The sequence below is a fragment of the Euleptes europaea genome, chromosome 1 (assembly GCF_029931775.1).
Source record: "Euleptes europaea isolate rEulEur1 chromosome 1, rEulEur1.hap1, whole genome shotgun sequence".
NCBI classification, from domain to species: Eukaryota; Metazoa; Chordata; class Lepidosauria; order Squamata; family Sphaerodactylidae; genus Euleptes; species Euleptes europaea.
Window position 1 is genome coordinate 127,468,319 of NC_079312.1, and position 14,247 is coordinate 127,482,565.

At 46.9% G+C, this 14,247-nt stretch overlaps 1 protein-coding gene across 1 annotated transcript in view; it reads left to right on the forward strand.

Moving 5' to 3' along the window:
- RECQL5 (RecQ like helicase 5) overlaps positions 1-6,735 on the forward strand; it is a 64,039-nt gene extending 57,304 nt beyond the window's left edge. The window contains exons 15-19 of the mRNA XM_056856090.1: positions 64-695; positions 1,126-1,231; positions 2,911-3,162; positions 5,762-5,834; positions 6,609-6,735. Of these exons, the coding sequence (XP_056712068.1) occupies positions 64-695; positions 1,126-1,231; positions 2,911-3,162; positions 5,762-5,834; positions 6,609-6,709 (1,164 nt within the window). The 3' untranslated portion in view covers positions 6,710-6,735. The remainder of the gene's footprint in view (positions 1-63; positions 696-1,125; positions 1,232-2,910; positions 3,163-5,761; positions 5,835-6,608) is intronic.
- Positions 6,736-14,247: the final 7,512 nt, after the last annotated feature.

Consider the following 14,247-nt stretch of genomic DNA (forward strand, 5'->3'; position numbering starts at 1 on the left):
GGAAAATGTTCTTAGGATTTTACTGTAAGACATCTAGTCATATTCTGCCTCTTTTTAACGCAGTTCAAACCCAAGAGGTTGGGAATTGGATTTCAGAAGACGTCAGATGTGTTCCAGTCAGCTTCAGAAGTTTTGGTGGCCAAGGAGAAGGATGAAGTTAAACCTGACAAAGAGGAAATGAGCCCAAGCTGGAAAGGTGACTGCAGTCATAACCCTGAGTCTGGGGACATTGCTAGCGCTCCTGAGAACAAAGTGAAAGTAACCAAAGAAAGCAGAACTGCTGGTGAAGTTCTTGAGGAGGGGCAGCAAAGCACTTCCCATCCTACAGCCTCCTTGGGAGTTAGTCCCACCAAGAAGAGCAAACCTACCAAAAAGCAGCTGCTGCTGGCAGAAGCAGCTAGGAAAGAATCTCAGAACATTTCCAAATTCTTCTCTAGCCAGAAAACAGGCTCTAAGGTCTTGGACTCAGCACTTGATTTAGCAGAGGAGGAGGAAAACTGTTACCTCAGTGAACTGCCACCATTTCCTTCCCAAAGACTGTGTGAGGAGAAAGAATGCCCAGAAACGGAAATGATCTCCCAAGAAGAAATAGCTGGCGCATCCCACCTAGAAATGCAGGAGTTGAGGGAAACAGGGGACAGTCTCAATTCAGGAACAGAAACCTCATGCCCAGGGTCACCCCTTGGAAAACCACGGTAAGCATGAAGCTGTTGCTTTAAAAAATCGCAGCTACAAGTATAGGCTCAGTGGAGTCTGAATTTATTTGTCATAGCTCTTCCCTTCTTGCCCATCTTCCACTTTTCTTCACCATCTCCTTCCCCCATCTCCTTCCCACCTGAGGCTGCCAAGGCTTGTGATGTGGGCTGAAGCTTAGGGCTAGAAGCTGGAGGCCTAAACGGAAGTGTGGAGCTAGGGCTGGGAGCAGGAGCTTGGAACACAGGGCTTGTGCGTTGTGGACTGGTTGATCCCACACGTCTGTCGGCCTAAATAGGCTGGGAGGTAATTGACCCCCAGCTGCAATGCAGGCAGGCACTGGAGTTCCTGAAGCGGTGCTGTGTGAAAATGGATTATGTTAATTATTTCCCTTAAAAAAATTAGTGTCTTGGAATGTAGCCGTCTTCATAGAGAAGATCTAATTATTCCTCTCCCCAGCAGTGCTAAGCCTTTCGTTGAAGATGAAATAGCTAACGGCAGTGGAAACTGTAATGGAAAGAGACCAGGATCAGTTGAGGTAAGGTTGTTGTTTTTTTTAAATCCCCCTTTTTGTTTCTCTCTTTCCATCACACGTGCTTCAGAGGTAGAATAAATGCTTTTGGTGAGAGTTTGCCGCAGAATAACTCTGTCACAGAATTCGTCAGAGTGACTGGAATATGGATGCAAGAGAAGGAAGTAAGGGTGATACTTGGCTGGAGCTTGCCCTGCAGATTCCGGAAGGGTAGCCGTGTTAGCCTGCTTCCACAAAAACAAAGATTTTTGTGGCCCTTGAAACAGATACATTGTAGGAGTATAAGCTGTTGTGTGCCAGATCCTGTTTCTTTAAAAGCATGTCATTGTTGCTTTAAAAAAATTGCAACTACAATTTCAGGCTAATGGGGTCTGAACTTGCTGAGACTGAGAGGAACAAAGATCTTTCGGTCACAGTAGCTGGCTCAATGAAAGTGTCAACCCAGTATGTCACAGTAGTGGAAAAGGCAAACTCTTATATTGGGGATCATTAGGGAAGGGACTGAAAATAAAATGGCCGATATTAGATATGTACTCTCCATGGGTTGGATATGTGCTCTCCGTGGGGTCCCTGTAAGGACCCTCGCCACTGCGTTCTGGACCAGTTGGAAGCTTCCGAAGCAGCCTTAAGGGCAGCCATGTAGAGCGATTTACAGTCATCTAGCCTGGGGGTGACTGTTGCGTGGATCGCTGTGGCTAGGTCGTGGCGGGACAGTTAGGGCATCAGCTGCTTAGCCTGCTGCAGCTGAAAAAATGCAGCTTTGGTTACATTTGTGACCTGTGCCTCGATTGACAGGGAGGCATCCAGTGTCACACCAAGGTGCTTAACAGTAGGTGCAGGTGTTCTTTGCACCCCATGGAGTCGGAAGCAGGTGCCCAACACCCAATCCCTTCCGAACCAGCCACAAGCCCTCCATCTTTGATATATTTAGTTTCAGCTGGCTTTGTTTCAACCATCCCACCACGGCCTCCAGACACCTGACCAAGGTATCTGGGATGGTATCCAGCTGGCCGTCCATCAGCAGATACAGCTAGGTGTCATCAGCATAGCTCTTGAGAAAGCCATCTGGCCTTCTCAGTCTGTTTCTTTACTCCCCCAAATGAGCACTGTAGTTTTAAGAATGTTTCAGGTGAGACCTGCAGATGTTGTCCCTAAAAGGATTAGAGGAAATGCACTTCTGTCATAGGGGCTTGCCTGGAGATAAAGGGTTGTGAATGTGCTTGTGGTGATAGGCATATAAATTCCACCTTATACTAGAATACACCCTGACATATATACAGCTCTCATATCTTATTCTGCGGTGTCCAAAAATAAACCTTCTGCATGGGCTAGGCCAGGCTATAGTTTATGCTGGGGTGGAAGTCATTAATGCCATGGAATTCGTGTTGTGGCCCATGTGATGTAGAGGCCATCAGTGCATCTCAGGTACGAGAAGAATCCTTGGGAGATCTCTGTGTGCAAATTGGGCCCAAAGCCATTGGAAGACATCCTGAAATTAAGAACAGTGGGTTGGATCCAAGGATATTTTTCTGCTACATGAGAAGCTTTTTACAAATGAAGGAAGATTCATCACATAGTGCTGGGATCCAGCCCATTGTGTTTAAATTATTGCTAGCATAAGGTTCAGGGTAGCTGTTTCCCACCCTGATGGCTTTGCACTTGTTTCTCTGTTTCATTTTTACAAGGACATGGAAAACCCTGCTGAAAAGAGGCTTCGGACCATGACGAATTCTTCCATCGTGTTGCAGTCAGAGGGCAAGGTTGGTGGCCCTGTGAAAAAAAAGGTCACCTTTGATCCAAACTTGTCACAAGTCGATAAGGAAGGAACCACTAAAATCATTCAGCCATCTACAAAGGCGTTGTCCCTAAAGGAGACCGCAGACATTGTTGTCAAATACTTAACCCCTTTCTACAAAGGTGGCAAATTTGCTTCCAAGGTGGGTTATGAGCATTGTTTTATTTTTGTTTTTCCTTTTGAAAGGCAGCCTGGAATTATTGCCATCCATTAAACCAAAGTGGCAGCATGGGAAGAAAATGTCGGCCAGGGTCTTGTGACTCTTGCAGAGCAAGGAGTGCCTGGCTGAAAAAGCAAAGAACACTTTACATCTCCATACCTCCAGAGCCTAAGTTAGATATGAATGTGTTGTATCCATTCCAGAAATACTTAGGAAATATGCACATTTGTCATCAGTTCCTCGTTAGCATTTTCAGCTTTAAAAGGGTTCCAGAAAGGAATATTGCAAGACCTCATAGTCTGCATACCAGGGTGGATCTCAGTAGGGGTACCCCAAAATAAAATTATGAAGAAAGAGAACTGATTTACTAAGCACTCACACACACCAACAAGAAGGTGCACTTTATATGAGAGAGGAGGAAATTGGCACTGTTTAGGGAAGGGACTTGCAACCTTAGATCTGGAGCTTGAGGCCAGGAGTAGATGCAGTAGAGATCTGAGGAGCAAAGCAAGGAGAAAAAGCCTGCAGAGGGCAGTAGAGGTTCTCAGGAGGAAACCAGAGTTCTGACCAGCGGAGATCTGGACCAGAGATCTGAGGAACAATTTGCTGGGTCTGGGGGTCTTTTTTTTATGGACAGAAGGACCCCGGGCGGGGGGGAAGGGTTGACCATTCCAAATTTGGATTGGGTCAAGATGAAAAGTTTAAATCTCACTGGCTGGTTTAAAGCTAACGGTTGTCAAACGTTGGCAGGAAAAAATAGGAAAAACGCCTTGATTCGGCTGGTGTGAGCCAAATCTGTATGGGCCCAGGGAGCCTGGGTGAGGCAACAGCGTGCTTTAATTAGGATGGGGTGAGCTAGACCAGCATGGAGACAAAAGTCCAGGTGAGGTAGCATATTTCCTGAAACAGGATGGAGGGCAGATTAATAACTGAGTGCCTCTCTTGATTGAGTGAAAAGGAATCAGAGGAACTGGCAGTTGGTTAATGAAACAGCCACGTCCTTGGGCTGGGCAGACACCTCTGGGGTATGTCAGGATCTTGGGTGATGCCTCCAGTGTTGAAAAGTCTTTTGTTATTGGAAAATGACATGCCACTGGGGGGGTGGGGAGATTGCCCTTATTCTGCTTTCCCTGCAGCAACACCCTCCCTCTTCATTCCTGGGAATTTCCAATGTTATGGCTCAACCTAGGTACCTTATTGAGACTCCCCAGGTTTCAGATTCCCTGGCACTTAGGCTGTAAAAGGGGGTGCCTTCTAAAACAACTGGGAGGGAAAGCAGCACAATACAGCCCAGTCTCGTCAGATCTTGGAAGCTAAGCTAGGGTCAGTACTTGGGAAAGATCTCCAAGGAAGACTTTGCAGAGGAAGGCAATGGGAAACCCCCTCTGCTTCTCACTTGCCTTGAAATCCCCTTGCAGGGGTCATCAAAAGTTGGCTGTGAGGGGAACCTTACTAGCTAAAGGGTCTCGGCTGGAGGAGGGGGCAGGGTCGTCACAAGCTGATCTGGTAGATTTGGAGTTCTGTTTATTTTTCTTCCTTACTGTCCAGCTGCTTTCTTTAGGTGGCTAATTCATTAGGGCAGGTGCACATTGTACTGTATTTGGTACGGTGACAAGAGTATTCTCTGTACCAACACACCTGGGCATTGCTACTAGGGCTGTCAATTCGGTTCGGTCCGAACTGAAAATCAACCGAATTTCCCCTGATTCGGTGATTTTCTGTTCGGACGGATCCGAACTCAAAACTGGCGGGCAACCGGGGGGGGGGGCCGAATTCAGCGAGTTCGGGAATTCGCGAATAAATTCGGCAAATTCGGCCCCCCTTCAGGGGAGCCCGCTGAAAGGCGCGGGCTGCCCTTTAAACTCATCTGAGCCTCCCGGCCGGGAGGCGCAGATGAGTTTAAATGACAGCCCGGAGGCGCAGATGAGTTTAAATGACAGCCCGCCCCCCTTCAGCGGGCTCCGCTGGAGAGGCGCGGGCTGCCCTTTAAACTGACCTGCGCCTCCCAGCTGGGAGGCTCAGATCAGTTTAAAGGGCCCCCGCGCGCCTTCAGGGAATCCCTCTGAAGGCGCGCTGGGGCCGAATTTCCCCCCGAACTCCGGATCCCCCTGAATTACCAGGGATCCGAAGCGGAGGAGTTCGGACTTCGGCACGTACCGAACCCACAAGGGTCAAATTCGGCCGAATCCGAACTGTACCGAATTTTTTTTTTTTGACAGCCCTAATTGCTACCATACCAATACTAATGTTACCTTAGTGAAAATGTGTTTGGCTACATGCTGTAAAAAAACTAGGGCTGCTAACACCAGCATGGGAGATTCCTGGGGATTTGGGAGCGGAGCCTGGGGAGGGCAGAGTCTGAGGAGGGGAGCTCAGTGGGGATGTGATGCCGTAGAATTGCTCCCCGAAGCTGCCGTTTCCTCCAAGGGAGCTGATCTCTGTAGTCTGGAGATCAGCTGTAATTCAGAGAGAACGTCAGGTCCCCACCAGGAGAGCGGCAGCCCTAAAAGCACTAATTCACAGGTTAATGAGGAAGACTCAGCTTATTTGTGTTTTGTTTTTTTGCTCCCCTGGTCGGCAGGATCTATTCAAGGGGTTTGCCCGACACCTTTCTCATTTGCTGGCTGCAGACAAGAGTCCTCTCCGCAAGACTGGTGAGACGACCAATGATGGGTGGGAGGAGCGCCCTGCGTGTTGTGCCGCTTGGCGTGGAATCAAGTTGTCTAGTACAGAATCTGTTGACAAGTACCAGCGTGGTGTAGTGGTTAAGAGCGGTGGTTTGGAGCAGTGGAGTCTCATCTGGAGAACCGGGTTTAATTCCCCACTCCTCCACATGAAGCCAGCCTGGGGGACCTTGGGCTAGTCACAGCTCTCTTAGCCCCACCTACCTCACTTGGTGTCTGTTGTGGGGAGGGGAAGGTGATTGTAAGCCGGTTTGATTCTTCCTTAAGTGGTAGAGAAAGTCAGCATATAAAAACCAATTCTTCTTCTTCTCATTAATTGGGTTTTTAAAGGGTTTTTTAGCACTTGTGTTTGAGGAAAGAGCTTGAGAAGAATCAGAGGAATTGGAAAGGGCGGGTGGGTAGAGTTGTTAACCACCAACAGTTTGCTTCTGCTCGTCTCCCTCCTCTGCCCTATGGTTACTATTTCTTATCATATTATCCAGCAGATAGACTATCTTCCACTCAGTACCTATCAGCGTTTGTGTTGCCACAATTCTATGTTCTGGAAACATGGAATTGCCAGTAGAATATTTTCAGTGTAGAAGGCTTGTGTAACTATGAACAATCTGCATTTGGTAACAGAGGTACCTAATTTGTCGGGAGATGATTAGTATGGATTCTTCTCTTTGTTAGAGCTGTTGGCGGAGATAACTGCAGTTAGGAACAATTGATTCTTTTTCTTTTCTTTTCTTTTTTTGCTTACAGTGAAAGAAGAGGCACAGAGGCTGATCAAGGGATTTTTCAAAACTCGAGGCCGGTGTGAAAATGAGACAGACTGGCTGGAGTTGACCAACTTGGAAACATGACATGGGACACATACCGGTTCTCTCTGCTTCTTGCAGCTGCTACATCCAGGACCCGTATGGGTTTCATCCTAGCTGTGCTTTGTGGTGATATAGTGGGGAGGCTGAACTAAAGTTACCTTGTGGGTCCTGGTTCCTTTGAAAACAGCCCCATGGAAAGGGGTTCACCTGCACGACAGTCTTCCTGTATCAGGGACAGTTCTTTTAAATTTTGTTCACAGGTCTGGTGATTCAGTGCATTTTGCTTCCTCTGACAAATGCAAAGGGATTAGAACTTAGTATTTGGCTAGGTATCTTGCTGCTATCTAAGATTGTTCCCCTCCCCTTTTAACCTGGATGTGTTAGTAGGAGCTTTAAGTAGAAACAAATACATACGCTTCACTCAGGGGTTATGTGCTTCAGGAGTGAGTTACTGTGTGGTACGCTTGTTTCGAAGAAAACTGTCTGGTTTGACATTAGAAGGGAGTCTTGAAGAGTTTTTTGAGGTCCCTTTGATTTTTGTTGTTTTAAGATGTTCATGTTTTCTTCTACTCTAGAAAGTAGTCTCTAGCAATAGCAATAGATCCTTTACAAACCCACACACTGCAATAAGAATGAGATACGGGCAAGACTGTCACAATTTTTCACACTCCCAGTGTTAGAACATTGCAAATAAAGTCAACTTAAGGGTATAACAAAATGTTACATGCAAATACGGGTAACAAAACCCTGACAGCCACTATAAAAACATGCACGCAACCACTTGAAGACAGCGTGGAGTAGCAGTTGGCGCAGGGCGTCTGTAGTAGGTAAACCTATCCTCTTGTACCCTCCCCCCCCACCCCAGCTGTGGAGATTCTATGTATTTGTATGTAACATTGAGTTTATTTTTAAGAAGGAAATAATATTTAGTCTTCTGTTCTTCCGTTCCTCTAAGCAGTAGCGGTGTATCCTCTTGTACATGGGCTGGAATATGCAGATCTCTTCATTTGTAAATTCCGTTACCTCTGCATGTGCAGTTTCCAATTTTGTCTTTCTGCAAAACCTCAGGGAAAAAAGAGAGCTCAGCCCATAACCTAATTGTCCCGCCTTTCCACGTATGTGATAAAGTCTTTGAAGAGGTAATCCCTGTTGATCTGTTTGCCTGACCAGCTGCAGCTGTTGATGGAAAGGCCTAATGTACCTAAGGGAAATGGTCACTGCAGCAGTCTTGCATAATATTGTTATCTGTTTGGACCTGTGCCATACACAGTCGGAACCCTTCCGGGTTGTTATTGCCGCGAGATTCCAATGAGTTGGTTCTGTTGGAACTTCTTCACACATTTTACTACCATAAAAACGTTTGATGGCGGTAAGGAGCAGTGGCCCCTCTCGGGATTCTTGACAGTTGGACCAGTATAAAATACATATATTCACTATTTTTTTTAAAGAAAAGATTTAGTTGTATACAGGTACACGTTAAAAGCATAAGATAGGAAGGAGCCCTTGTATAAGCCTCTGCGACGTTGGCCCTTCCAATCGCAGCGGACTGCTTTGGGAATGAAATGCTGAAAATCCCATTAGTATTAATATTGAGGTTAATGCAGAAGGAAAAAATAAATCACAAGAGGCGGTGCTGCGGTTTCTTCTTAAGGCTTTGATGTATGTGTGTTCATGCTGAAGCCGTGCAGCCGTGGCTTTCTACACCAGCCAATGTTGCTGGGAATGAGAGAATCTGGCCATTGAATGGGATCTGCTGGGGGGGCGGGGGCTCGAGGTTGCTTTGCCCTCAGGCAAGAGAAAAGCACTTTTTTTTTTTTTTGGCTGCTCGCTCAGGTACAGGTTCTTTGCTTGCCAGCTCATAAACCTGCTGTGAGTTATTAAATAGTTATGCGTTTTGAAGAGTAACTAAGTAAAAAATATTTGTGCTTTTTATTATTTGGTATACTAAAGCCATATTGCTGTTCTGTGCCTCCTGTTTGCTCCTAATTTGGCTACTCAGCGTTGCGGCAAAATTGGGCAGAAGCTTTGGGGAGATGCTGCTTTATTTATGCATAGATGAATCTGAGCTGCAGGTTCCCTGCTTGGGATAGGAGTTTTTTACAATTATGTTTTGTTGACCTGTGCCTTAGCTTTGTCCCTAGATAAGCCATTGAACGTTTTGTTAGGGGAAGCTCATAGACGAAGGTGGGGAAGGGCTAGCTATTCTGAATAGCTGATGCTGCGGAACCAGGCCTTGTTACCTGACAAGCTGCTAATAAAAGGAATATTACAGAGGTGACACTTGTTGTTCTCGTTATTTCAGATACCCTTGAAAGAGGTCACATGCAAAGAGGGTTGTGGTACAGTCAGCACCTCCTGGCCAGGTTTCAGAAGTCACCTGTGAACTGAGTGTTTCTGCAGGATGGTTAACAGTTCAATCTTTTACATAGTGTTAGGTGGACCTCAGCCCATCAAAAATGGTAGGCTGAAGGGTGCCCAAACCTGCAAAGGCCTGCAGCAGGACGGCTTCACTCTGATCCTAAATACCCGGTGAAAATTAAGTTCTGTTTGTACAATAATGTAAGACTTACTTCCACAATAATGTACAGGTAAGACTTACTTGGACACATGAAGTTGCCTTATACTGAATCAGAACCTTGGTCCATCAAAGTCAGTATTGTCTATTCAGACAGGCAGCGGTGTAAGGCTTTCCAGCCACCCTGGGCAATTCCCATAAAATCACTCGCTCAGACGACCATCCAGAAGCAGGTAACTTTATTGAGAAGCATCAGGTATAACTAGGCCCTTACACGGTCCGAGCTGCAAGTGCTGATTATTACAAAAGGGCAAGACTATAAACAGTACTACATTGCAGGTGTCAGTTACATGTTTTGGGAAGGAAACGATAACAGTACCAGGCTAGGCTAGGGAACAGACATCAAAGACATCAAGGAAGCTCGTTAGCAAAATCCTGTAGAAGCCAAGGTCAGGAGGGAGGGGGGAACGGGGAGAGGAGAGCGAGCGGGACATTCCAACAGAGGCCTACACAGAGAGAACCGCCGCTTTTACGGGCAGGACAGAAAGAGAGACAGGGCAGTACCTCACAAGCAGCTCTCCAGGGTCTCAGGCAGGGGTCTTTCCATCACCTACCTGCCTAGTCCCTTTAACTGGAGATGCTGGGGATTGAACCTGGGACTTTCTGCATGCCAAGCAAATGCTCAACCACTGAGCCCCTTCCACAGTAATGTACCTTTAAGATTTACTTCCACAATAATGTACATGTAGGACTTAACGTCCACATAATTTTTAAGGGGGGATGTGGGAATCTGCATGAAAGGCATCAAAAGCTCAGAAAACCTCTCTGCTTTCTGGTGATGGTGCTGCATACTCCTTTCGTGCTGCTAATTAACTATTTAGATGGTCAATCACTTCAAAATGGGGAGGGGGAAAACCATTCATTCTCCGATCAATTTATGTCAGAATTAGAGGAATTGTACTGGTTTAGGGGTGCATTTAAACTTCCTGAAATTAAAGGAGACCCGTGAGCACTTATTGTCAGGGCAGGGCTGGGGGCAGCTGTACTCAGATCTAGATATTTTCCAGGAGAGGATCTCTCTGGGCAGTCGCTGGAAGCAGGAGCCTGAAATGTAGACGGTATTATTCTGTCAACAGAGCCAGGGCAGGCAGCCAGGTTCCTCATATGCATATCAAGACAATCCAGAGATTTAATAATGCCAGCTGACTGCATGGACTGCTGTACTTATGCCTGTTTCCTTCTGTGCCTGCAGGGAGAGCTCTGAGGCCGGAACATACACAGGCACAGATCATGCACTGGATTAATTGATGTTCAGTGCTGGCTGTGTTTAGCACTCTGTTAAAACCCTGTAGGAGTGGTGCTCCTTGGCTTGCAGAGAGCCCCATTCTCTATTACCATCAGCCAGAAGAGCCATATAACTACTGTATACCACCCCAAACGTAATTCAAGAAGCTATATTTAACATTAATAGTTGTATAACTATTACTTTTTAATTAGCAGAATACTAAAGTTTATGTAGGGCTCTATTTTTCCCATCACAGTGTGGAACCTTGGCCAGTCCTTGTGTATCTGGAGGGGAAGGATTTCCCTCTTTGCCCTCTGGCTCAGTGGTTGAGCATCTGCTAGGCATGCAGAAGGTCCCAGGTTCAATCCCCGGCATCTCAAGTGATGTGAAAGGCCCCTGCCTGAGACCTTGGAGAGCTGCTGCCGGTCTGAGTAGATAATACTGACTGATGGACCTTGACGGTCTGATTCCGTATAAGGCAGTTTCATGTGTTCATGGCTCTCTCTTCAGCATGAGGCACAACAGATTGGGCAAGCAAGCAAGACTGCCCAGGCGCCGGAGGAGAACGGGATTAAAAACCACCACCGCCCATTGTGGCCAGCTTGCTCTTCTCCAGTTGGCTGCTGCCATGTTATAGCCAGCTTGTGGTCCTCCTGGGAGCTGCACAGGTGCTGGGAAGAGAGTGCAAAGGTTGTGAGGGGGTATAGGAGAGGGTGGGCCTTTGCATCTGTGGCGCAAGATCTGCAGACCAGTCTTGCAACTTACCTGTCCTCTAGTCCTTCGGGTGGCAGCTGTTTCAGGGGGGAAACCACCTGCCAACCAAAAGCCCCACTGGGCAGTGTCCAGTTTCTGAAACTTGGGTCAGGCACTGCACTGGGGAACAGTACTTAGAACAGCCACAGGTGGCTCCTGAGTAACAGGGATTATCACTGTCTATAGCTGTAGACAAAACATTTAAATTTGCTGTTCATGTATGATTTCTTTATGCCCTTGTAACACTTGATTCCTCACTCCTCCACACGAAGCCAGCTGGGTGACCTTGGGCAAGTCACAGCTCTCTTAGAGTTCTCTCAGCCTCACCTACCTCACAGGATGTCTGTTGTGGGGAGGGGAAGGGAAGGTGATTGTAAGCCGGTTTGATTCTCCCTTAAGTGGTGGAGAAAGTCGGCATATTAAAACCAACTCTTCTTCTTTGTAGTACTTGGAGAGAACAACATACTTTTACTGACTCGGGATAAACGGAAGGCAATATTTGTAGTTGCTGTTCAGAGGACATCTGTAAATTAGCTGCCCACACTGAATTTATTTCCAAATTAAGTAAACCAATATCAGAGAGAGAGAGAGAGAAATTCCCCAGTGTTAAGGTGCATATTAGGACACACAGGGCTGAACTACAGTACTGCTGTAGCCACACATGCAGACAGAGAACCCTGGCCTGATCTCTTGAGATGAGGGGTAGGCAACATTTTTTGGCCCAAGTGCCCCCCCTCATTAACTATTATCTCTGACGATGGTGTATCAGCAAAAAAAAGGGGTGGTGAGGGTTGTGTAGAGCCGGTGTGGTGGTTAAGAGCGGAGGACTCTAATCTGTAGAACTGGGTTTGATTCCCTGCTCCTCCACATGAGCAGTGGACTCTAATCTGGTGAACCGGGTTGGTTTCCCACTCCTTCACCAGAAGCCAGCTGGGTGCCCTTGGGCTAGTCTCAGTTCTCTTCAAACAGCCCCACCTACCTCACAAGGCGTGTGTTGTGGGAAAGAGGAAGGGAAGGAGCTTGTAAGCCGGTTTGATTCTCCTAAAAAAGGGTATAGAAAATCGGCTTATAAAAAACCAGCTGTTCTCTTAGAGACAGGCGTGAAGCAAGCGTTTCAGGGATTCATCTGTGGGTCTGGGAGGAGATGACTACCATAGGCCATGCCTGCTGCCTTTTCACATAGTGCTTGGCCCACCAAGTGCTGCTAGTACATCAGCTGCTTGGGCAGAGATCTCACTCTGGATGCCAAGCAAACTGCTCTGGTGTGTCACTATCTGCCGGCTCGCCAGGAGTTGCCTACCCCTGTTCTACAGAGGGGGAATTGATTCTGTTAACTGCTTACGTGGCCTTGCCTCTCCTTGCTGTGAACTAATGGGAACTCATTACATCAGATAGGAAGCACTGGCCGTACAACAGTTGTGGTGCATGAAAGCTGTGAAGCTTCTTTTCATCTTGGACAATCCAGATCCTAAGTAAAGGTAAAGGTAATCTCCTTGTGCAAGGACCGGGTCATTCCTGACCCATGGGGTAACATCACATCCCGACGTTTACTAGGCAGACTTTCTTGTTTATGGGGTGGTTTGCCAGTGCCTTCCCCAGCCATCTTCCCTTTACCCCCAACAAGCTGGGCACTCATTTTACCGACCTTGGAAGGATGGAAGGCTGAGTCAACCTTGAGCCGGCTACCTGAAACCGACTTCCGTCGGGATCGAACTCAGGCTGTGAGCAGAGCTTTTGACTGCAGTACTGCAGCTTACCACTCTGCGCCACAGGGCTCAGATCCTGAGTAGTCAGAACGGGAAACGGTTGCTGCAGTGAGGCTGGTGGCCCGTGTTCAGGGTTGTAACAGGAGACAGAACAAGAAATAAGGTTACAAAGCTGTATACAGATGGTAGCGATGAAAGAGGAGGGTTCCAAGACAGGGGAAATTTACTTGGCCCAGCACAGACCCTCAACCAACTTGAGGGGTTTGTGAACTCCTTCAGGAACCGAAATTCCATTGCTGTGGGTCTTCTGGTTACAAGTGACTGTGGGACTCGGCTTCTTCCACGATGATGGCAATGGTACGATACAGTGCTTTTGCCTGTCAAGATTAAAAACTGGAATGAGGGCAAGGCTCTGCCTGTTGCTTCTACAATAAGTGTTAGTTGCTGCCTTCCTCATGTATAAGAGCACAGTAATGTTTAATCAGATGAAACCATAGCTTACTATAATTAAGTTTTTCATACCTGAAAAAAAAAAACTATTAATTCCTTTCCAGAGCCAAAGTTTATCATAAATCAGGGTTCCCCAACCTTTTTGTGCTTGTGAGCACATTTGGAATTCTGACTCGGCATGGTGGGCACAGCAACAAAATGGCTGCCAGAGGAGGCAGAGCCAGCCACAAAATGATGGCCACAGCTTAACTTCAGTAACACTGTGTAGATCCTTGTGCTGTGGTGGCAGCAGCTGCCAAGGCAACCTTTTTTTTAAAAAAGCTGCATAGCCAATCAGTAGCCATGCTTCATCAGACGCATGGTCCATCCTGATTAGCATCCTATGTCCAGCATTGGCTTGTCAGATACCACAGAAAAGCCCACAAGTAGGGCCCACAGAAAACAGTCCTCCCCTGCTGAATTGCTCCCCAGCACCTGGTGATCAGAGTCATTCTTCCTCTAAAATTCAGCTGTCATGGCTAATAGGCAACAGTAGACTGATCTGCCACATCTTGTGGCAATGAGTTCCACAAGCCAGCTACTCATTTTGTGAAACAGTAGTTCCTTGCATCTGTCGAATCTACTGGGCAGACGCACCACCCCAGTGACCATTTTGGTTGCCCTTTCCACACTTTTTTCCTATTTGTTCACTATTCTTTTTGAGATTTAGCAACCAGAAACCTGTCCTTTTTATCTGAAACGCCATTACAATTGAGCTATCTGCCCCGTCGCTGAAGACTTTTTCTTGGTCTGACATTAGAAGCTCAGACTCCGTCAGCATGAACGTAAAGTCTGAAGCTGCGTTATTTACATGGAGCCAAATTACATTACC